Consider the following 25,837-nt stretch of genomic DNA (forward strand, 5'->3'; position numbering starts at 1 on the left):
GATCTTGTATTGAGGGACTGATGTTATGGAACAGAACAACCCATTTCAGAAACATATGCAAATACAAGTTTAATTCGGAGGAGGACACATCTTTAGACGAGATCAGAGCAAACAAACATTGATACAAATTTCATTTCGGCTGAAATTTCCAACTTGATAATATGTAGTTGTATAATATTTACATTTAATTGTTGAATATTTAAAGAGGCAAACTTATTTCTACATCACTTTATTTATGTCTAAAATGTACAAAAATAGCTAAAAATTACATTTGTAAATTGATAAAAATTTAAGAAGCACAAACCATTTATTCCTGTTTTTCCCGAGATTATATTTCCGTACAGCCATAAATCTTGAATAACGATCAATTTTATTTCTGTTGCATTTCTGACTTCCTACTCGCGGGTTCTTTTTCCAATATTGTGTCACGTGTTTGTCTTTTTAGCGGAGTTCATCAGAAATTCCGCAACAGAAAAAAAATGAATTAATCAACTCACCGATTTTAGAATTCACTGCACTTTCCAACAAATAATATAATAACAATAATGAAAATGAAATATCTTTCTCAATGTTGTACACAAATTCGACAGTACAGTAAGATACTTCAGACATACGTAGTATCCAAATAACAATATCTTGCTACCGAAAAAGGCATTTATATCTCTTTCCAACTGAGCAACATATTTTACTTTACATGAAAAAAATCATATAAAAAGCATGAAATACGGTGTATTAAAACTTGTCTGAAGTATAGAAAAGTTGCTTAATTATCTATCAACATTTGCAAAAGATATGCATTCGTATGTTTTGTGCGTTTGAAAGACAAAAATTAGAGCACTGACGTAAGGCACTTGCCACTGTAGACACTCTCTCTAACACAGTTTACTGGGATGTATTTTTTTATTCCATTGCTTCTTAACAAGCCTGTGTTGTATATTACACGACAAATATCCGCAGACTCCTGAATAATAAAGATATGGCATTTTTATTATAAATCCAATAAATTATGCAATAAATTAAACAGAGTTCCATGTTTAAGGACAAATAGCAATTATTCGGTCGGTGAAACCTGTATCTTCCACCAGAACGGTGACTGGCAGAAATATGTAGACTAGGTTCTGGAACAGCTGGATGTGACGATCCCTGAATGCAGGTAGTAGTAGAAGCTATACGCCAGTTGGCATTACAAACGCGGCTGCGTTGAACTATCTGGCGCTTGAAAAAAGGTGTGTGTGTACGAAGGCGGCAACCGAGCGCCGAGATCGCACACTGACCTGGCGTGTGGTACATGTTAACCGAAGGCGACTCCAGTCCGTCTGCTGCGCTTTGCACCGTAAGTCCCTCTCCGATAAGCACCATCTTCAGTTTCTTCTCATGCGAGGCTGTTTTTGTGAATAAACTTGCGTGTGCAGTATCAGAATTAGCTCTTGTTGTAGGATGAGAAGAATGCGAGTGCTTTCATCAACTGGTAGCTCTTCGATATGGGAATGTTGCTATCGTACAGCTTCGACGATGCTCTGCAATCGACGTAGAACCACCAGTTGCATTTGAGGATATTCTGGTCGAACAGTGTCGACTCTGGACAGAGGAAGCTCTTCATGATGAGGCCATCGTCCGTGAAAGCGCACACGTGGAACACCTGCAAAAAAAAGATACTCAGCTTCATCTTGCACTGATACAACAGTCTATGCATTTTGTCACACTGTGAGTCTGTAAACTGAGTGTAGTCAAATTTTCCCCCTTGTTCCATGAATCATTTTTACGATCAAGCAAGAGAGAAGAAAATAGTCGCGTGGCATTATTGGTGGGAGACTTTTAGGGGTAGGACCGATTGGAATGGTTTTCTTCCTTCACGCATTTGATTTTTGAAGGGTGACGTTTGTTTTTTGTATGTGTTTCTGCAGCGTATAGGTGGTTTCAGTGTGTGCATGTTGTGAAGAAAAGAGGAAGGGAAGGAAACTCTATGCCGGCACACAGACTAGTACTACCGGATACCACCAAGGGGGCAGTCGAGCTTAACGTCTCCAGCCGCTGTACGAGTCACCGTTAACAGTGCCACATAGCCTCGCACCGAGAAGTTCCGAATTTAATCCGGAATACTGGCGGGAATCTTCGCACAGCCATCTATGTTCCCCTTGCCATTTTAATACTGGCGGTGCATATTTCTTCCATAACCATAATTCGAACAGGCTGCCTCAGCGTCGGGCGCAACAAGATTTCCCTGCGTAAGCGATTTCAATTACGAAGGCGCATCTGTGCATGATAATGTGTTCAGATATAAAATGCGTAATTACGATTCAAAATCAAAATATCGTATACTTTTTAAGTGCTTATGTAACTGAACGTTCGAAATTTTCATTGTTAATTCAGAGACAGTGAGAAATTCTACGACCTGAGATGATGTTCATATAAACGAAACTTTGTTGTGTTTGTACGTGACGCGCAGTAAGAACTCATTTTGAACTTGGCTTTGACACAACCTCGTGGTTGTGGTTTTTTAATGTTGTTGTGTTTTGTTTGCCTCGTCGATGCGGATAAACTGGAAATTAATGCCGACATAATACTCTTTGTTTTGCACAGGCAATGCTCAACGGAATTTCGTCCAAAGTTAGTGAAGGTTAACAAGAAATACGATCCATAGATATCAATAAATATGACACTGAACTGGAGAGTGCCGTACGCATCTTATGATACTCCACGTGAACGAAGTCTGCGGATATTTGTCGTGTAATATACAACACAGGCTACAGAGAGTGTCTGCAGTGGCAAGTGCCTTACGTCAGAGCTCTAATTTTTGTCTTTCCACGTAAACACCGAGCAAGTATACGATATGATGTTAGACTACCGACAGTCAAAGGCGTCGGAATAGCTGACGCCGCCGTGGAAGCCGACGAAGGTGATTTATTCTTCCAAAACAAACAATATACGTAAACTGTTTATCACAGAGAATCAGCAGACCTATAAGAATATTCGCTGACGATGCACTTGTGTACGGGAAAGAATCGTCGTTCGACTGTCGTAAGAAATTACAGAAACAGGGTGTATACGTGGACAAGGAAAAAAAATCCCGGATTTTTCCCGGATTTCCCAGTTAAAAATACACTTTCTCCCTGGTGTAAATTCACTTTTTCCGTGTTAAGTGACAGTATACTCTTCTCGGCAATGTAAAACTCATCAATTCTTTGAATGTTTATGTTTTTATATACCAACGTTTTGAAAGACCTTTGATGTGCAGCAACATGTACGCTGCATATTTCCGTATTACGAAGATATAAAGTTGAATTTCACCAAACACCACATGTCACTTTCCGAAGCATTTAACTGGAGATTGCGAGGCGCTTTTGCAAGCCAGTCATAGCTCATTGTGACGTGATCTCGCCAGCTGATGACAGCACGGACACGTGATGTAGTGGGCCCATAGCGGGATCACTCTTAAGTAGCGCCAACACACAATAAGAAAAGTTAATGGTTTAAATTAATATACATAGCATTCACACATAATATTGGTCTCTAAGATTAATAAGCTGGAAGAGAAGCTAAGCTTCCACATATAATGTTGATCTTTTATGCGCGTGTTACATTTTAAGATACATCACATAAATGTGCCAGTAAAATTTTTAATAATGACGTAAATGTTTGATCTTGTGGGCTCAAAATTCTTCTAAATGGTCGTCCTCAAAGAGCTGATTTTTAAATGAGAGTCAAACGTTTTGTGATTTATGTAATTCATCGTACATTCTCGCACATAGTTCATCTTGCGTAAAAGGAAATTTGGTTTGAATGTAACGCTTTTCAAACCACCATTCGCAATATTTTCCTGCGACCTGTTAGAAATATGTTCGTTTCCAGTTGGAAGAGAGCGCCAGATAATAGGCGTCACCGCGCTTACGCAGCTACGATGACGCAGGAAGTCCTATGTTCGTACGTGTAAAACATTAAAAGATCTTACATTATGTCATACAAGAAACAAGACATCAGAGGATACTTCAAGAACATCGGAATTTCGTGAACCATGCTAAAATGCATAATTCGGCTTAAAAAGCACATTCATGTGTCCATATTCGTATGTAAATGTTCTTGGAGTACCAGTACTGTATTATCTCATGTTTGGGTCTTTATTGTGGCATAATGCCATACGTGCACTTGAAATGCAGCGAACAGTTGATACAAGCCAATAGCGCGAAATTAAACACTTCGTTTCAAATAAAACAGAAAAGATTAATGAAAGCCAAATCTCTTTAGCAAACGGACAAAAATAACTTCAATGTTCTGCAAGGCGATTAATGCTTGACTGTCAGGAAGGTGGAAATAAAATCTAAAACTAATAACATATTTTAGCCTTCTGTAATTATGCGAAAGTATTTTAATTCATTTGATAACTCCCGGCGGCAAAAATACGTTTGTTATCATTTAACGTGAGAGCAATAAACAACGAGGAAACAACAATATCACTGAACGTAAACACAGATCACGTGGAGACGATCCATCTCCCTATCACAACTCAGACTGTTCTGGGCATCAGCGTCAGATTTACTACATGTTTTAAGCTATTATTGGCGCTGTTTGTGACATATTTTCTGTGCTCTTTTTTTGTTGCCGTCTTTTTATACTTAGCGAACATCATGTCATATGCAACCATGTGAGCGGCTATTAGTAAACAAATACTCAAAGGTGAACTTCGTATGTCAGCAGTATATACTTGGGGTTGTGGTAGTGTTTGTGGAAACCAGTTATTTTGGTGTGTATTTAGCTGTTGCTTAGCTATTCTTGTACTCACGTTCGTTGGATAGTGTGTGGCTGCTTTTTACACAGAAAAACAAAACTTTTGCACTTTGTTTCTGATCCATAATCTTACGCCATCGCGTGTCGTCTTCGTTGTTTTTCCGTAATTTGAATTACTGTCTCCTACTTGGAAGCGATTCGTCGTATGCTCTCACACAGACTGAAGTGGCAAAATTCATGGATACTTCCTTATATCGTGTCGGACCTCCTTTTGCCTGGTGTAGTGCAACACCTCGACGTGGCATGGACTCAACAAGTCGACGGAAGTCCCCAGCAGAAGCGCAGAGTTATCCTGCCTCTATAGCCGTCCGTAATTGCGCAAGAGTTGTCAATGTATGATTTTGTGCACGAACTGGTGGCCAAATCACTCACTACAGCTGTCCGGAATGTTCTTCAAACGAGTCAGGAACAGTTGTGGTCTGGCTACATGGTACAATGTCACGCATAAAAGTACCATCGTCGTTTGGAGACACTAAGTCCACGAGTGGCTGCAAATAATCTCCAAGTAATCGAACATAACCGTATACATTTAATGATAGGTCCAGTTGGACCAGAGAAACCAGCCCACTCTATGTAAACACAATCCACACCATTACGAACCCACCACCAATTTGCACAGTGCCTTGTTAACAACTTAGTTCGCCACGCGGTGTAACCGAGAGGTCTGGGAGCCTTGCCACTGTTCGCGTGGCTCCCCCAGTCAGAGATTCGAGTCCTCCCTCGGGCATGGATGTGTGTGTTTTGTCCTTTGCGTAAGTTAGTTTAAGGTAGATAAAGTAGTGAGTAAGCCTAGAGACCGATGACCTCAGCAGTTTGGTCCCATAGGAACTTACCACAACTTAGGTCCATGGCATCGTAGGGTCTGTGCTACACTCGAACCCTACCATCAGTTTTTACCAACTGAAATCGGGACTTATCTGACCCGGACACGGTTTTCCAGTTGTCTAACGTGAGAGGCGCTGCAGGCGATGTCGTGTTGTTAGCAAAGGCACTCGCGTCGCTCATCTGCTGCCACAGCTCATTGATGCCAAATTTGCCCGCACTGTCCTAACAAATACGTTCATAGTATATTCCACATTGATTTCTGCGGTTATTTCACGCTTGTCTCTTAGCAGTGACAACTCTAAGCAAAGGCCGCTGCTCTCGGTCGTTTAGTGAAGGCTGTCGGCCACTGCGCTGTCACTGATGAGAGGAAATGCCTGAAATTTGGAGTTCTCGGCACGCTTTTGGCACTGTGGATCGTGGAATATTGAATTACTTAATGATTTACAAAATGGAATGTCCCATGCGTCTAGCTCCAAGTACCATTCGGCGTTCAGAGCCTGTTAATTCCCGTCGTGCGGCCATAAACACGTCGAAAACCTTTTCACACGAATCACATGGGTACAGATGACAGCTCCACCAATGCACAGCCTTTATATACCTTGTGTACGTGATACTATCTCCATCTATATATGTGAATATCGCTATCCCATGACTTTTGTCACCTCAGTCTATTTGTTCCTTATTCACTGTTATTACTGCCCTCGAAGTCTGGCATCTCGAAACTTCGTGATGACGCACTAACAATGGGCCAACAAAGACGTAAGGAGCTGACGAAGGTAGTATGGCATACAAAATAAGGCAGCGATATACAAAGTGCTTTTGTGAACTTCATGTACGTGAGAATCAAGAAATTAGATGTTAGCAGAATGATGAGGCCTTCGCTTGTGCAATCTACAGAGGGCACGAAGCACATTGATTTGCTGCGAATTATTACGCACAGCGTGAGCCACGTGACAAACTTTCATGGTCTGAATCATTCTCGGATTCCATCTACAACGTGGGACACACCAGCCATATATGAGTATGCAAAAGCCTGGTGTTCGTGAATTTGTAGTCTTAAGACAGTCATAGAGGACAGTAGATAAACAATGTGTTGGCGGTACTTAAAAATAAAAAAAATATCTTGGTAACAACATTTTAATGCATACTGAGAAAAAATGGAAACGGAGATTATTTTCAAACGGAATGGGTATCGCTCTACTTTCTCCATACAGTGTAAAACAATTTCATATGAGAAGAGGCACCACTCGTATAAGCAAGGGATCAGATTAAGACTGAACAATCAACCTCTTGTCAAATTCTGTGCAAGCTTTCGAGCAGACAAAGTATGTAAAAGAAGGTACTTAACCTTCAGGGCAAAGTCTGGAGAAACAAAGTGCATTGCGAAACTACAAAGAACATAAAAAGTCACTCGAATAAATAACACAAAAAAATCTGTAACAGAAAAGGGAAAATTAAATTACAACACAATGGTTAAAACATAAGCTCTTTATACATTTGTGACCATGATAATATGTTACAGATCACAAATAAAAATAATTTAAACAACAAACAAAGATAATTCTCAGAGAAATGTAGGACAAAAGTGCTAAATAGGTTCTTGGATGATAACAAAATTACAGAAGAAAAATCAGGAAACTGAGATTACAGTCTTACAGTCACCTACACAGAATCATCGACAAAAGCAGTCTGACCAAGAAAATTCTAACTTAATCTTAGCGATGTAAGATGTAAATGTTGTATGACATTGCTGGCTGGAATAATCCATGAGGCGGGTTCAGCGGCCTGTCCAAAGGCTGTTCTTCCTCTGCGGACATTGACCCCATTCCTTGTGGATATGTGAGAGCTGTGTCGTATGTGGACATACAGAGTGCAGGTGAGTGTAATGGATGCGTGTGTATTGTAGTGTTATGTATGTGATCTATGATGATGATGATGATGAGATTGGGGAGGATGAAACCTGGTGCCGGCAAGTAGTCTACTCCTCTCGTATAGCAGCCGAACTGAAAGTCCCCATCCGACGGACTGATCACCATTAACAGTGCCACATGCCCTCACTTCTTAAGACAGTACAGAGAGGTTTGAAATGAAACAGGTGATCAGGAATTTTACATCACCACCTGTGCTCGCCTTACCAGCCAAATACTGGCACTGGAATTTCACCCACCAGCAGGATTCGAACTGGCGTATTCCAGAGTCGAGTGGCACCACAAACGCCTGCATTAGCGACCTCACACACGGCGGTGGGTACCTTATTTACATTTATGGAAAAATCGCAACACCAAAAAAATAATTCATGTAGCGTAATGAAATTTCGGGAATACATTTATCGAGGTAAGATATTTAAGTGATTGACATTGAAAGATCACAGGTTAATGTAAGCGCGAGATAAGTCATAGCAAATGTGAAATGGTGGTACATTAATAACCGGTGTTACTGACAGAATGTTGAATGCAGGCATGCAAATGTGCATGCAGTGTGCTGTACAGGTGCCGGATGTCATTTTGTGGGATGGAGTTGCACGTCTGTTGCACTTGGTCGGTCAGTACAGGGACAGTTAATGCTGGTTGTGGATGACGCTGGAGCTGCCTTCCGATGAACTTCCATATGCGCTCTATTGGAGACATATCTGGTGATATAACAGGCCACTCTGCAGAGCATGTTGGGTTACAACACTGGTATGTGGGTGAAGGTTGCCCTGGAATGCCGTCCACGAATGGCAGCAAAACAGGTCGAATCATCAGAGTGTCGTACAAATTTGCAGTCAGGTTGCGTGGGATAACCACCGCGAAATTGCACTGCAGACCACAGCTCCAGCTTGTCGTTGCCCTATTACACGACCTCGTTCAGTCTCAGGGAGATGCTGACAATGGCGGCTTTGCTGAATCTCACCGAGTCCAATCTAAAAGGTGACTAGCGCTCACGACCATTACAGCGTGTATTTAAGGTATGCTCATAGTGGCACTTCTAGCGTCAGTCTTATGTGATTTGCGCAAAATCTGAACAGACGTCATCTTTCAGATGTAGAAACACGCCTACCAACTTCCCCGTTTATGTCGCACAACTCCTTCTCAGTGTTGCGAGTTTTCTTCCGTCGATGGACGAAAAAACCATAACTGGCCTCCAGAAGTTCACGAAGACCTAACAGGAATGGGCATTCGTGAAGAAAATTTAGAATCTTAAATGAAAAACACAGATATAGAATGAGTCCTTCCCGTCAAAGAACGTACAAAGGAAAACAGTGAACAAATGAAGGAACATGACTGGGTGTTGTGTGATGTCCTTAGGTTAGTTAGGTTTAAGTAGTTTTAAGTTCTAAGGGACTGATGACCATAGATGTTAAGTCCCATAGTGCTCAGAGCCATTTGAACCATTTTTTTTTTTAATGAAGGAACGATGGGAGGAAAAGAGGATTAAAATGGGAAATAAGTTCAAACACGCTCCTCAGTCGGGCAAAATGAATTTAAAAAGTACGTACGAGACGGAAAAGGAAAATATTTCTTACCATACACCCCAAATCCTCGTCTGCGTACAGGCCAGGGAAATGTTTCTGGTCGCCGCAGTAAAAGGAGGTATCGGGCAACTCCACCCTGGAGGCGAAATTATCGTCGAAGTTCTTTTCGTAGCCGACTGGGTAGTATTCCTTGGGCGCGTTCATGACCTTGCTGAGCCCAGCGAGCGAGTATTTCTTGGGCGGTTCCGCGGGCGGCGGCCTGCGGGTGGTAGTGGTGGTGGTAGTGGTGGTGGTCGTGGTGGTGGTGGAGCTGGTCGTGCTGGTGGCCATGGCCGCCTGCAACAGCTGCTGCTGGCGGATGGCGATGGCGGCGGCCACCGTCTCCGTGCTGAGGTTGGTGGCTTGCGCGATGGCGCGCACCAGCGCCGGCTGCGGCGGCGTCACCAGCTGCTGCAGGGACACGCCCTGAGCCGACGCCGCCGTCGGCTGCTGCGACGCCAGAGTGCGCAGCGACAGCGTGTTGCTCGAGATGCCGTTGTCCGACACCAGGTCCTTCCGCACCTGCAGGTAACGCGAACACCTTACAGACGTGCCACCCTCCAGTTGCGATCTGTATCTTTATATAGACTCGTCAATCCTCTGTACAGCGATTGACGGAGAGAATATTAGAGATTTTCTGCCTATTCTACATGCAGACTCAACACTTAATATCAGTCGACAGATGCAAATAATGTGTGCAGTCAATATCTACCGTACAGCGCTGCCAACACCGGACCCACTCCCGAAATCACAAACCGCCTTACCGATAGATGGACACTCTCTGGTGAGCTCTGTAACGTGAAACTTCCGAACCCACTCGAGTCGAAAACTTACTGCTCTGCAATTCGCCCAACTGTCTTGTACGCTGCACAATGTTGGGATGCAACATAAGAATCAGAGAAACGGCTTGTTGTAATGGAAATAAAAATGCTTCAGTGGACATTTGGCCTGAAACTTCGTGATCGTACGACTAACGATGATATTCGCATGGGGAGTGTACTGGCATCTGTCACTTACAAGATGGCAGACGACGGTATGAATACGTACACTACATTAATATGTGGTGGGTCCCCAATTCACCTTCGTAACGGCTTAAACTCTGCTGGCGTCACTTTCAGCGAGATGTCTCAGTGCCCGGGTAGGAATGGAAGCCCATTTTTCCTCAAGAGCCGAACCAGAGAAGGCAGTGATGTTGGACGCTAGGGTCTGCAGCGAAATTGACGTTCTAACTCACCCCAGAGATGTTCCAGTGGGTTCATTTCGGAATTTCGGGCAGGTAACTACATTTGAGGATGTTATTGTCTACAAAACGTTGCCTCACAGATGTTGTTTTATGACAGGGTGCACTGTCATGTTGATACAAACAATCATCGTCTCCTAACTGTACATCGACGTAGGCTGTACACAATGCTGTAAAATGTGTTCACATCCTCCCACCATTAGCGTTTTCTTCAGCGTGGAGACTAAGCCATAACTTTGAAAAACATCCCTATACTTAACACCACGTCCTCCATGCTATACACATGATGGTGGGTAACGTCCTTCAAACCCTTCTATCTGATATAGCGTGATTCATCACTCCTCATTACTAGTTTCTATTAGTTCTCTGTTCAGTGGCGACTCTTTGTACACCACCTCAAGCGTTGCGTAGAATTGACTACAGAAACATGTGGCTTATGAAGAGCTGCTCGACCATCGTGCGGCGTCCTTTTTAACACCATACACATAGTCATTGTGCTAGCTGGACTGCTGGTAGCATTTTTGAATTCGCGAGTGATTCGTTTCGCTGATTTCGTGAGATTTTTTATAACCACCTTTCGCAATGGTCGACGGTCCCTGTCCGTCAGTACATGTCTTGGTTCCTTCGCGTTTCCATTTAACAGTCACATCACCGACAGTCGACCTGGGCAGCTTTAGACTGATTCAAACGTCCCTGACGGATTTGTTACTCAGGAGACATCCAATAACTTGCCCCTCTTCGAAATGACTGAGCTCTAATGATCGACTGATTCTGCTATTACAGTTTCTCTACTGACAACAAAATGGCTGCTCCCCACTTTCTCTTACAGTGGCGGGTCCGCCTCTAGTGCCATCTAGTGGTCAAATTTGCAATACGTAGGTGTGTCCGGATGCCTTTGATCAAATAATGCACTTCTAACAGATCAAAATATAATAGCGACATGTGGGTTATTGTTAAAAGCCGATGATAAGCGACCTATTTGGAGAGGGAGGTAAAGCTGGCTAGATAACCTCCATATAGACCTCAAGAAAACAGATCTCTACATCTACATACATACTCCGCAATCCACCATACGGTGCGTGGCGGAGGGTACCTCGTACCATAACTAGCATCTTCTCTCCCTGTTCCAATCCCAAACAGAACGAGGGAAAAATGACTGCCTATATGCCTCTGTACGAGCCCTAATCTCTCTTATCTTATCTTTGTGGTCTTTCCGCGAAATGTAAGTTGGCGGCAGTAAAATTGTACTACAGTCAGTCTCAAATGCTGGTTGTCTAAACTTCCTCAGTAGCGATTCACGAAAAGAATGTCTCCTTTCGTCTAGAGACTCCCACCGAGTTCCTGAAGCATTTCCGTAACACTCGCGTGATGATCAAACCTACCAGTAACAAATCTAGCAGCCCGCCTCTGAATTGCTTCTATGTCCTTCCTCAATCCGATCTGACAGGGATCCCAAACGCTCGAGCAGCTCAAGAATAGGTCGTATTAGTGTTTTATAAGCGGTCTCCTTTACAGATGAACCACATCTTCCCAAAATTCTACCAATGAAGCGAAGACGACTATCCGCCTTCCCCACAACTGCCATTACATGCTTGTCCCACTTCATATCGCTCTGCAATGTTACGCCCAAATATTTAATCGACGTGACTGTGTCAAGCGCTACACTACTAATGGAGTATTCAAACATTACAGGATTCTTTTTCCTATTTATCTGCATTAATTTACATTTATCTATATTTAGAGTTAGCTGCCATTCTTTACACCAATCACAAATCCTGTCGGAGTCATCTTGTATCCTCCTACAATCACTCAACGACGACACTTTACCGTACACCACAGCATCATCAGCAAACAGCCGCACATTGCTATCCACCCTATCCAAAACATCATTTATGTTGATAGAAAACAACAGCGTACCTACCACACTTCCCTGGGGCACTCCAGATGATACCCTCACCTCCGATGAACACTCACCATCGAGGACAACGTACTGGGTTCTATTACTTAAGAAGTCTTCGAGCCACTCACATACTTGGGAACCAATCCCATATGCTTGTACCTCGTACCTTAGTTAGGAGTCTGCGCCGGCCGATGTGGCCGTGTGGTTCTAGGGGCTACAGTCTGGAACTGCGTGACCGCTACGGTCGCAGGTTCGAATCCTGCCTCGGGCATGGATGTGTGTGATGTCCTTAGGTTAGTTAGGTTTAAGTAGTTCTAAGTTCTAGGGGACTGATGACCACAGATGTTAAGTCCCATAGTGCTCAGAGCCATTTTTTTGGGAGTCTGCAGTGGGGTACCGAGTCAAACGCTTTTCGGAAGTCAAGGAATATGGCATCCTTCTGATACCCTTCATCCATGGTTTGCAACATATCATGTGAAAAAAGGGCGAGTTGCGTTTCGCAGGAGCGATGCTTTCTAAAGTCGTGCTGATACATAGTTAGCAACTTTTCTGTCTCAAGGAAATTCATTATATTCGAACTGAGAATATGTTCGAGAATCCCGCAACAAACCGATGTTAAGGATATTGGTCTGTAATTTTGAGGATCGTCCTTCTACCCTTCTTACATTCAGGCGTCACCTGCGATTTTTTCCAGTCGCTCGGGACTTTACGTGGGGCAAGAGATCTCCACCTTGATCAAGTACAAGATAGCACTAAGTGGTGAAAGACATACAAGAGGGCGAACTCCTCTTTACTGCGAGACAAACTTTGAAGAGAAGGGCAAAGATATGACTCTGTAAGTGCCATAATCTCTCTTATCTTTTCCTCAGGATCCCTAGTGACATGTACGACCGTGACAGCAAAAGTGTGGCTCAGTTTTTTGAATTCACATTCTTTAAATTTATCCAACAAGGTTTGGCGAGAAGAACGTCGCGTCGCCTTTCTTCCAACCGTTACCTTTGAAAGGGCCCAGCCGATTTCTTTCGTCATCCTTCCCTAATCCGAACTTATGCACCGTCTCTATTTATCTTGTCATTGACGAGATGTTCCACACTAATCTTCCTTCTTCTAAAGATTCCCATGTACACTGATGAGCCAAAACGTTATGACCACCTGCATAATAGCTTGTTTGCCCGTCTTTGGAACGAAATACATAACTGATTCTGCGTTACAGGGAACCGACAGTTTGTTGATTGTTTTGTGGAAGTAAGTAAGTAGTGGGGTTACAGGGGTGTGGCCGCACTCTCCATTGTTCCCATGTATCCAAGATGGAGGCGATAACGTCATAAAAGATGGCGACATGTAGACTTGACAACAATGCACGATGTCATCGGAGATACGGAGTGACCGAGAAGTTCTAGGCACTGCATTCTGGAACTGCGCAACCGCTACGGTCGCAGGTTCGAATCCTGCCTCGGGCATGGATGTGTGCGATGTCCTTAGGTTACTTAGGTTTAAGTAATTCTAAGTTCTAGGGGACTGATGATCTCAGAAGTTAAGTCCCATAGTGCTCAGAGCCATTTGAACCAAGGAGGTATATAAACTACATAGAGTGGCTATCTGTGACGTAACAGCGCTCCCAGCGGCAGCAAAAAGCAACACCGGGCGCCATTTATTGAAACGTCTACATGTCAGTATATTTACATTTGGTGTATAGTACTGGCGTTAGAAAATCACTGTTTTCCTGTTGTAATTTGTTTTAAAAGTCTTATTGACCGATCGCGAATCATGCCCAGTGTATGTACAGCGTACAATTGCGCTAATAGCAGTGATAAAACAACTGGGATATCATATTTCAGGTGAGTATCTAAATGCGTGTTGTACTTAGCGTCTTGTGCATCATTTTCGTGTTTAAGCTGTATACAAAATGTAAATGAGCTACTGTATACACGTCTCTTTTATTTTTAGATTTCCTCTGAAAAAGAAAGAGCTGTTAAGTCGGTGGGTAGCCAATATGAGGCGAGATAAGTGGCAGCCAACTCAATATAGCTACGTATGCTCGTTTCACTCTGAAGATAGATACATGTATAGTACAACCGAGAAAAGGCGACTTCTGGCAAACGCAGTACCGACAATATTTACGATTCCTGACCATCTGCAGAAAACAACTATAGTATAGAGACAACCAAGGAAACGGCTTGTCAGTGAAGAATCAGCTTCCTTATCAAATGAACCAGGTAAAATAGTTTTCGTGTTATTTATTTACTATTGGGTTATGTGTGAATTTTACTATTAATCAATGTATGTTTAAAGAAAAATAACGCTTAATGATAATACTTCATTTTTGTAGGTGAAAGAGTGAATCAGAATGATCATACAGATCATTCTTATTGTTTGCCTAGCCCCAAAAAATTGAAACAGTATTATGAGGCACTACAGAAAAGAACCGAGAAGCTGAGGAAGCAAGCGAAACATGCAAGGCAAAGTGTTTCAAGAAAGAAGAAACAAATTGTGACATATAAAACAGTGGTTGTGTGTCTAAATAAGAGACTTCAAGACTGTGCTTCTGAAGTGATAGAATGTGACAAAAATAATGATATTCTGAAGCCCTTTTTGCAATGCAAAACAAATGTTCAATTCCTGAATATCCTAAAGAAATAAGACAGTTTGCCCTTACACTCAATTTTTACTCCTCCAAAGCTTATAATTATTTGAGGAAGTTTGTTAAATTACCCCATCTTCGAACACTCCGCAGATGGGCAACTACAGTAAATGGCAGTCCTGGATTTACAGAAGAAAGCTTAAAAAAATTAGCAGATGAGGTTCAACGTAGTTCAGGACCTATTTTAGCTGCACTTATGTTCGATGAGCTGGCTCTTAAAAAAGACTTAATATAGGATGGTAATAAGGTCTGGGGTTATGTTGACTTAGGGAAAGGATGTGAGGAAAGTGATGATAGCCAAATAGCAAAAGAGGCACTAGTGTTTATGGTCACTGGGATTAATAGGAGTTGGAAAATTCCTGTTGGCTATTGTTTTCTTAATGGTTTAACAGCAAATGTGAAACTTAATTTACTGCAGGAGTACCTCCGTAAATTGGAGGAAACTGATGGAAAACAGGTTTCGTTGCAATAAAATGCATCAAAAATAGCTTTTATACTGCTCCAAAGGGTATATTCAAATTGTTAACAGTGGCAGAAAGGGTTCTCAGAGACTGTCAAACCTTAACATGGAAAAAGAACTTCCTTCTGTAGTTGTGTGTGGAATTGTTCAGAATGTAGGGTGACAGGCCGAATTTATTTACTCGATTTTGACCATTTAATGGCGCCAACTGAATTTTGAAGAAGAGTCACATTACTCGTTTCTAGTCAGGATGCTGTTAAAATAGTATTTTAATCGTAGGTTACACCATTTGTGCAAAAACCAGGCCAATGGAAGAAAGAGGGAAACATATTCGGCAAATATACACTCCTGGAAATGGAAAAAAGAACACATTGACACCGGTGTGTCAGACCCACCATACTTGCTCCGGACACTGCGAGAGGGCTGTACAAGCAATGATCACACGCACGGCACAGCGGACACACCAGGAACCGCGGTGTTGGCCGTCGAATGGCGCTAGCTGCGCAGCATTTGTGCACCGCCGCCGTCAGTGTCAGCCAGTTTGCCGTGGCATACGGAGCTCCATCGCAGTCTTTAACACTGGTAGCATGCCGCGACAGCGTGGACGTGAACCGTATGTGCAGTTGACAGACTTTGAGCGAGGGCGTATAGTGGGCATGCGGGAGGCCGGGTGGACGTACCGCCGAATTGCTCAACACGTGGGGCGTGAGGTCTCCACAGTACATCGATGTTGTCGCCAGTGGTCGGCGGAAGGTGCACGTGCCCGTCGACCTGGGACAGACCGCAGCGACGCACGGATGCACGCCAAGACCGTAGGATCCTACGCAGTGCCGTAGGGGACCGCACCGCCACTTCCCAGCAAATTAGGGACACTGTTGCTCCTGGGGTATCGGCGAGGACCATTCGCAACCGTCTCCATGAAGCTGGGCTACGGTCCCGCACACCGTTAGGCCGTCTTCCCCTCACGCCCCAACATCGTGCAGCCCGCCTCCAGTGGTGTCGCGACAGGCGTGAATGGAGGGACGAATGGAGACGTGTCGTCTTCAGCGATGAGAGTCGCTTCTGCCTCGGTGCCAATGATGGTCGTATGCGTGTTTGGCGCCGTGCAGGTGAGCGCCACAATCAGGACTGCATACGACCGAGGCACACAGGACCAACACCCGGCATCATGGTGTGGGGAGCGATCTCCTACACTGGCCGTACACCACTGGTGATCGTCGAGGGGACACTGAATAGTGCACGGTACATCCAAACCGTCATCGAACCCATCGTTCTACCATTCCTAGACCGGCAAGGGAACTTGCTGTTCCAACAGGACAATGCACGTCCGCATGTATCCCGTGCCACCCAACGTGCTCTAGAAGGTGTAAGTCAACTACCCTGGCCAGCAAGATCTCCGGATCTGTCCTCCATTGAGCATGTTCGGGACTGGATGAAACGTCGTCTCACGCGGTCTGCACGTCCAGCACGAACGCTGGTCCAACTGAGGCGCAAGGTGGAAATGGCATGGCAAGCCGTTCCACAGGACTACATCCAGCATTTCTACGATCGTCTCCATGGGAAAATAGCAGCCTGCATTGCTGCGAAAGGTGGATATACACTGTACTAGTGCCGACATTGTGCATGCTCTGTTGCCTGTGTCTATGTGCCTGTGGTTCTGTCAGTGTGATCATGTGATGTATCTGACCCCAGGAATGTGTCAATAAAGTTTCCCCTTCCTGGGACAATGAATTCACGGTGTTCTTATTTCAATTTCCAGGAGTGTATACAAACCTATATTGTTTACGGGACAATGAAAGGTCCTGTGCTGTCAATTGATCGCTTTTGGACCTACTGAACTATTTAAAATTGTTTTTGACCTAATCTATATGGCATTGCAGCGAAATGAACTGCAACATTTCGAAATAAACTTTTCAATTAATCGATGTCACAAGTGTGTTTCATTTCTTTTAGCCTTCATCAGTATATGTTTTACAGTAGAGAAATCAGATTGTCAGTGCAGATTGGCTTTTTTGTTTACGCCATGCGTAGAAAACAATAACAACATTCAGTATTAGCAGACGACGTGTAGGCTGCACCTTGACGTTACAAGACATGGCGGTTCAGTTTTCAAGTTGCTTCAAAGATGGCGGTGCCATAGCCAGTCTATGTTGTTGATATAGGTCGTTGATTTGAACCATTTGTCATCCAAGATGGCGGCTGTGACGTCATCCAAGATTGTGGATTTAGGCGGGAAGATAGGTCAGTTGGGCTAGCTCCACTAACCTAACCCCCTTCCCCAGAAAATGGCGGGAAGTTCAAATTGCATCAGGACAATGCAACACAACTAAGAAAATGGCGGGAAAATAAGTCACTTGGGATATCTCCACTAACCTAAGTCATCCGACAGCCACCTCATCCTAGGGATTGGCGCGATGTTTGAATTTTGGCGGTAAAGAAAGGCCACATCGGCTATTTCTACTGACCTAGGAAAATGGCAGGAAAGAAAGGTCACTTGGGTTACCTCCACTAGCCTATGTCATCCAACTGCCGACTCATCCTAGGAAATGGTCGGAAAATGACTCGTCCTGTGCTAGACACAAGTCTATTATTTAGGGTGCTGTCGTCTGTTCCGTGATGTAATCCAAGATGGCGGCCACGATGTCGGCTAATGACGCAAGTACCATTATATAATATGGCGGATTTTGGTGGGAAAGAGTGTGTTCACCACTAGGTTTGGACCTAGTTCACAGTACTACCAACAGAGCGTGCAGTCGTCCATTCCATTACATGATCCAAGATGGCGGCCATGATGTCAGCTGATGATGCAAGTACCGTTATCTAAGATGGTGGGAAACAGTGTGTTCGCTATGAGGTCTGTACCTAGTACACAGTACTGCCACCAGATCCCGCTGTCGTCTGTCCCGTGACGTAACCCAAGATAAATGTCTGGAGGGAGAAATGACTCAGCCTACACTGGGCTGAAGGAGAGAGGATGGAGTTTACTTTATCTATTTTGGAACAATTTATTTAGGGATGGATTTGAGATAGTATATACACTCCTGGAAATTGAAATAAGAACACCGTGAATTTATTGTCCCAGGAAGGGGAAACTTTATTGACACATTCCTGGGGTCAGATACATCACATGATCACACTGACAGAACCACAGGCACATAGACACAGGCAACAGAGCATGCACAATGTCGGCACTAGTACAGTGTATATCCACCTTTCGCAGCAATGCAGGCTGCTATTCTCCCATGGAGACGATCGTAGAAATGCTGGATGTAGTCCTGTGGAACGGCTTGCCATGCCATTTCCACCTTGCGCCTCAGTTGGACCAGCGTTCGTGCTGGACGTGCAGACCGCGTGAGACGACGCTTCATCCAGTCCCAAACATGCTCAATGGGGGACAGATCCGGAGATCTTGCTGGCCAGGGTAGTTGACTTACACCTTCTAGAGCACGTTGGGTGGCACGGGATACATGCGGACGTGCATTGTCCTGTTGGAACAGCAAGTTCCCTTGCCGGTCTAGGAATGGTAGAACGATGGGTTCGATGACGGTTTGGATGTACCGTGCACTATTCAGTGTCCCCTCGACGATCACCAGTGGTGTACGGCCAGTGTAGGAGATCGCTCCCCACACCATGATGCCGGGTGTTGGCCCTGTGTGCCTCGGTCGTATGCAGTCCTGATTGTGGCGCTCACCTGCACGGCGCCAAACACGCATACGACCATGATTGGCACCAAGGCAGAAGCGACTCTCATCGCTGAAGAGGACACGTCTCCATTCGTCCCTCCATTCACGCCTGTCGCGACACCACTGGAGGCGGGATGCACGATGTTGGGGCGTGAGCGGAAGACGGCCTAACGGTGTGCGGGACCGTAGCCCAGCTTCATGGAGACGGTTACGAATGGTCCTCGCCGATACCCCAGGAGCAACAGTGTCCCTAATTTGCTGGGAAGTGGCGGTGCGGTCCCCTACGGCACTGCGTAGGATCCTACGGTCTTGGCGTGCATCCATGCGTCGCTGCGGTCTGTCCCAGGTCGACGGGCACGTGCACCTTCCGCCGACCACTGGCGACAACATCGATGTACTGTGGAGACCTCACGCCCCACGTGTTGAGCAATTCGGCGGTACGTCCACCCGGCCTCCCGCATGCCCACTATACGCCCTCGCTCAAAGTCCGTCAACTGCACATACGGTTCACGTCCACGCTGTCGCGGCATGCTACCAGTGTTAAAGACTGCGATGGAGCTCCGTATGCCACGGCAAACTGGCTGACACTGACGGCGGCGGTGCACAAATGCTGCGCAGCTAGCGCCATTCGACGGCCAACACCGCGGTTCCTGGTGTGTCCGCTGTGCCGTGCGTGTGATCATTGCTTGTACAGCCCTCTCGCAGTGTCCGGAGCAAGTATGGTGGGTCTGACACACCGGTGTCAATGTGTTCTTTTTTCCATTTCCAGGAGTGTATATCACACTGATAGAAAACACATGTTCTGACATGCTTGGGGTCATGCCACACTTCCCACAGACCTGTAAACTACTCCTAAATAACACACAACCAACTACTTCTAAATTACCGAAATAATTTCAGTACTGACATGCGAACTCCTCCTAAATAATGCAGTACACTGATGTGCAGACACGAAATCAACTCTTAAACTGTCCAAATAACACATAGCACAGCCTACAGATCTGCTCGCAAAATAATGCAATAGACACACAAACAACGTACACAGACACCGCCCGCTGCCCCCTGTCCATTGGACCGCACAGGAGGCTATCGCACATTCTCCCAGAAGTCAGGATGCACCAGCATCCCCTGTGAGGTGTCACACAGGTGCCTGTTCGTGTCCTGCAAGCATGAGGTGGCGAGATCCCTTTCATAGTTGACACCTGAGAAATTCCGCTTGAAATACATGTTTATCTACGCACCATTGGTGACGCGACTGGATGGGAGCAAAGAACTATTTGCAGAGCACGCCGCCGCCACCGTGAGCAACCGCCGGATGCAAGCCAGTGCAAGCTACCACTCTGACGCCGCTGCTACCTGCAGCGAGCAGGTGAAAGTGGCTTCTGTTTTCAGGTATATAGTTAGAGTTCTCTGAGTGTTATACTAACGTCACAGAATTCCAATGCGCACTCACACCAGTCCCATATGCGAGACACCTCTGGGCAGCATGTGTGTTTTACCATTGCTGATGCGATATCTGGGGATACTGACGCCACCAAATAGCACAGAGTGTGTTGTTCCTAGCACGACATGCAAGACTCGTCTAACCGTACTTAACTGCCCAGTTTGGCTGACAACAAACCATTGCAAGCACATCTAGCAAGGTTCTCAATCTTATACTGATGTCACAAGGCTATGTAAAATAAGAACCAAGTCGACCTCTCGGAAATTGTATAGTGTCCCAGAAATAGTTAACACTCGCTTTCTTGATGCCTCAGCTTGTATGCGCGGAAATTCTTGCCCTAACTGTACTTGTTTACGAAAATAGCGCAGAATAACCTCAAATACATTCTTCCTCGCGGTCCTAACGTAGCACCCTGTGCATCATGTGTTACTCTTCCTGGTTTCAACATACGCAAACGTTCTCACCGCTATGTAGATACTCCTATATCCCAGCACGAAGGATGTCATGTTAATGAATCGAGCATTATGATTGAATTATTGATGCCACTGGTGTGGAAGCACTGTCCACCTTTTCTTTCTTTTTGCAGATGAGACTTTCAGTGAGAAAAAAAGTACTTTACACAAATCGCCATATTGCACCGACAATTAAACCCTGCAAAGTGCCTCTACATATCATCAAATACAGAAATACTCTTACACTGCTGTCCCACTGAGGACAGGAGATTGAATATTAGAGCGTGAAACCGATCTCCAAACCAGAAAAATATCACTGTGTACCATGTCGATATAGTATATATACAATTCCTATCCTGCGCCATACAAAATCATCCCTTTTACTTAATTTGTACATATACTGCAAAGACAGACAGCGTTGTATATACCCCTAGCAGCACTAGATATTTCCCTGCAAGGTCGGCAGTCATCCACCCCCGATGGGTGACCAGAGCGCCCTCAGCAGACAGAAAACACTCCCAGAACTGTTCGACAAATCCGGGCTCACTTTCCCTCAGCACAAACGCGTTACTGTTTCTGGTCCAGACCTGCTTGCTCACTAACTTTTCTACAACCATCTCCAGACTTGGGGATTACAATAACACATGTATTTTCGCATGGTTTGCCATAATATTGTACCATTTTCGCGCTACTTCTTGATATGAAGCACATGCAAGTTTTAGAACACAGAAGGAGAGGTTACATCATTATTGTATGGATAGAACTGACATTAAAAAAATCGATAGAATTGCGAAAAATGACGGGGAGTAGGTATAAATTGAGGAGGGTCTTTGACTCTCTAATTTCCACTGAATGCTCAAAACATGGTCCTATTGCACAAACTAAGGCCATCCTGTTTCTACACAGGTTGCAGAAGATGTTGGATGTGGCTATCTTTGACTTCTGATCAGTTCCGACTTAAATTGGAATGATCACATGCACATACCCAGGGAGACAGATCGTACATTAAGCACTATGCTTGAGGTGCTAGAAATATGTAGAGTACTGTCTGATATACTTTGATGGTGTATGTGTTTGAGAATTAACAATCAATGGACGTACTGCACTGCCATGTATCCACGTTCGCAATGATACTCGCAAAGTGGAGAAGCGGTGGTTTGGCTATGATACTGAAATTGGGAAACATGCTGTTGCAGCATTGATTGGTGTAGAAATTACTGTAAAATTGCTAAAGTTGTTCACACTATCGACTGTGGTGCTTATTATTAGAGTACAATGATGGTGTCTTTTCCATCCCATCCGCCCACTGGCACGCTGTTGTTACCACATAATGATTGACTGATATTGCTTGTCTGAGTCAGAGAAAGAGTTTTGGCAGTGGGACAGCACTTTCTGGTGTTGGATAGCACCGAAACAGCAATTGGGTACATTACTGCAATGTGAGGAATCAGACAAAACAGAATGCAGAACCATTGGGTATTCCATCACTGTGACAGATGAGTTTAAATGTAGAGCGCATGAATCACTTTCGGACAGCAGTTCGGAAACTATCCACAACACCACAAAAATTCCCCAAATTTGCTTATGTTGGAACTCTCTTTTATTTAAAATCATCCAGTGTTTGAGTGTGTGTGGTGTGTTATGGCAGCCTCAGTAATAACATGATTTATATGGTGTGACATCTAGTTTTCTGCGAGAGGCCGTGGATCAGAACGTCTTAATGTCAGTTTAGAACCTGACACAGACCTCGAAGTCGTGGCAGAAGAACAAAAGTATGGCTGTGTACAAAGTGTGCTACAGCAGAAACAGATAATGTTTCAAAGAACGAGACAGTTCCACAGGGAGCGTTTCTTGCTATTTACAATACAGTACATGGGATACAATCATCCTCCTACAGTACAGGTCATGAAACCTTAAACTGACCTCTGCAGTGGATCGAAAGCTGTATATTTAATAGGATCGTCCCACACCGGCAACAGCAGTAGCAGTTTGACTGGTAAAATTAGTATGGATAGGCTGTTCCATTCGGATTGCTAGGAGGAATGCTATTCTGGGAAGCAATGCGACATCTCTCTGCCCGCGCTGGACTCCACCACAGCTATGAGTCATCGCACCAGCATTGGTGCCTAGCTGAGTTCTATGTCGGATGAAGTTAGTGGAGCTTTTCTAGGAGGAATGCTATTCTGGGAAGCAATGTGACATCTCTCTCTCTGCACTGGACTCCACCAGAGCTATGAGTCATCGCACCAGCATTGGTGCCTAGCTGAGTTCTATGTCGGATGAAGTTAGTGGAGCTTTTATAGTTCGCAATTTTTCCTTGTTGGATGGTACAGAATAACGATGATAGCATGTTGGGCTGATGGAAGTGAATGGACGCTGATCTGCTTCAGGCTGTAGTATGTGTATCTGGTTTGAAGACGCAGCACAATGTGCGCATTTCCACCAAATGGTCAAAACACGGTCCTAATGCACTAACTCAGGCTGTCCTGTTTCTACAACGGTTACAGAAGATGTTGGATATGGCTTTCTCTGACTGTTGCTCAGTTCCGACTTAAATTGGAATGATCACTTGCGCAAAGCTGTAGAAATGAGATAAGTTGCACAACATGTAAGGGTGACTGAAACCATGTTGGTATTTTACTATAGCAGACAGGTTCGGGAATGGTGACTTGTTTCGAGATATGAGAGTGCCAGAAATACGAATGAGTAGTGGTTGTAATCATTAAAGTACTTGTCAATAGGCTCCAACGCAGGTATGTGCTTGAATGGAAAGACCTGATTCCAAACCATAGACATCATTTCTAGCGGATAGCGTAACACTAGAGATCTGAGAAGCTAGCATACGTTTCTTACGACCTCAATCAGCAAACCATCTACTACTGTTTGTGATCCTTCTCAATCAGTCATCGCCTATAACTCAGTGGATATATTACAGAACCTCTGACATGTTATCGAGACAGAATATGTTACAAATACTATAGAAATATCTAGCTGTGTGAGGGAGTTGCAGATAGCAGGTTCACACCATGTTCCTTAGCCGAATCACTTTAAAAATTCATCGATTTTATCATGAGGTTGCATCATGGGCTACATGTACCAGGTTGCAGGTATGATATAAACACTCCAACGATCACCGTCTCGGCATTGGTCTGGACAAAAAAACCACCTCATTCAGAGGTAATGTCGCATCTCAATTTATAAAGCAAGTATAGCTTTTAACATGGATACTTATGTGCACCTGTAGAACCAAGACCGCTTGTGATAGTAACATACAGTAGGTGTCGTGATCGGGTTTTTTAATGTATGAGACGATTATGGCTCTCTTTCTAATACACAGTCAAAAGAAAAACTTATGAGACATGTCCACCCATCGCTAATTTTCTCTCAGTATCATTATGTATTGTAGTCAATCACTTATTGAAGAAGTATTATTCTTAGTAGTAGTAGTAGTAGTAGTAGTAGGGGATGCATGACAGGTTCACCTTGAGCATCAGGCTTATAAAGTATGTGTTTGTGTTCCGACATGTGCAAAGGAGATGACTGTGGAATACTGTGAAAGTAGGGGGAAGAGTATGTCAAGTCATAAGAATGGTAGAGATACTTCTATTTCCAGGGCCACAGTCATCAGCAGGATGTATTTCCGATTCTTCGCTCATTGTCAAATGTTATTCAATTGAAACCGCAATCGTAACATTTAATTATAAGTGCAATGAAAAAAAAATGTGACCGGTTTTCTAGGATGATTCCGTCTATGCATGGCCTGTGGTGGGAATGATTCACATTTCCAGCTAACGGTAGGAGCCGTCCGAATGCAAAGGTCTGTAGGAACGCAGGAATGTAGCTGAGTTAACTGTGTCGCCCTCTAGATGGCAGAATAGTGAACTAATACATAGTATGTGTTGGGCAGCTTTCGTGATTGCGTGGAAATTTGAGAAGACTGAAAATGGAGGTGTGTTTGCGCTGGACCGTTATTCCCTCCCATGTAGGTTGTTCAGTTGACTGCTTTTGTACATTTTGCATCTTTATTTAGTTGGGGGAACATCGATCGTGGTGTGTGCATCTAGAAGGGGAAAAACATGTTTGCCGGTTCTCTAGACATGAGAAACATATGAGTTGACTTTGTAAATTAGGGATGATTTGGAATCTGTTACATCACAGACATTGGTATTTGCGAGTGGAAATATCAGTTTCCTCTATTTGTTTCGAGTTTTCACGTAAAGGTCTTCGCGGATGGGATAAGTTTCTAGTTACTAAGTGGTCTAGAGCATGTTCCACCTTGCTAAAGCTTTGAGTTTGTAAAGGAACAATTTCCAGTCTATATGTTGGGAATTATGTTGTGCGAGCGATCGGTAGGATGCAACTGTGTGCTTGATATCGAGAAGTACCGAGAAAATGGTATAATATTTTAGCAAACTATGCGAAAATACATGTGTTCTTGTAATCCCCGAGTGTGGGGATGGGTGTAGAAAAGTGAGCAAGCAAGCTGGTCCGGACCAGGAGCAGTAACGTGTTTGTGCTGAGGGGAAGCGAGCCCAAATTTGTAGAACAGTTCTAAGAAAGAACTTTGATCCGCTGAAGGCGCTCTGGTCACCCATTGGGGTGGATGACTGCCGACCTTGCAGGGAATTCTCTAGTGCTGCTAGAAGTATTTATGATGCTGTCTGTCTTCATGGTATATGTATGAATGATGTAAAAGGGATGATTTTGTATGGCACAGGATAGGAATTGTATGTATACTACATCGACATGGTACGCAGTGATGGAGATCGGTTTCATGCTCTAATATTCAAGCTCCTGTCCCCAGTGGGACAGCAGTGTAAGAGTATTTCTCTATTTGACGATATGTAGGGGCACTCTGCAGGGTTTAATTGTCATTGCAATATGGAGATCTGTGTAAAACACTTTATTCCCACAGAA

General features: G+C 44.2%; 1 protein-coding gene across 2 annotated transcripts in view; it reads right to left on the bottom strand.

The window, feature by feature from the left end:
• Window positions 1-210: 210 nt before the first annotated feature.
• LOC124722085 overlaps window positions 211-25,837 on the bottom strand; it is a 338,589-nt gene continuing 312,962 nt past the window's right edge. For both annotated transcript variants that reach the window (XM_047247280.1, XM_047247281.1), the window contains 2 exons: window positions 9,113-9,622; window positions 211-1,639 (listed from right to left, as the gene is read on the bottom strand). In XM_047247280.1, coding sequence (XP_047103236.1) covers window positions 1,421-1,639; window positions 9,113-9,622 — 729 coding nt within the window. In that variant the 3' untranslated portion in view covers window positions 211-1,420. The remainder of the gene's footprint in view (window positions 1,640-9,112; window positions 9,623-25,837) is intronic.

This window comes from Schistocerca piceifrons, chromosome X (genome assembly GCF_021461385.2).
Source record: "Schistocerca piceifrons isolate TAMUIC-IGC-003096 chromosome X, iqSchPice1.1, whole genome shotgun sequence".
NCBI lineage: Eukaryota > Metazoa > Arthropoda > Insecta > Orthoptera > Acrididae > Schistocerca > Schistocerca piceifrons.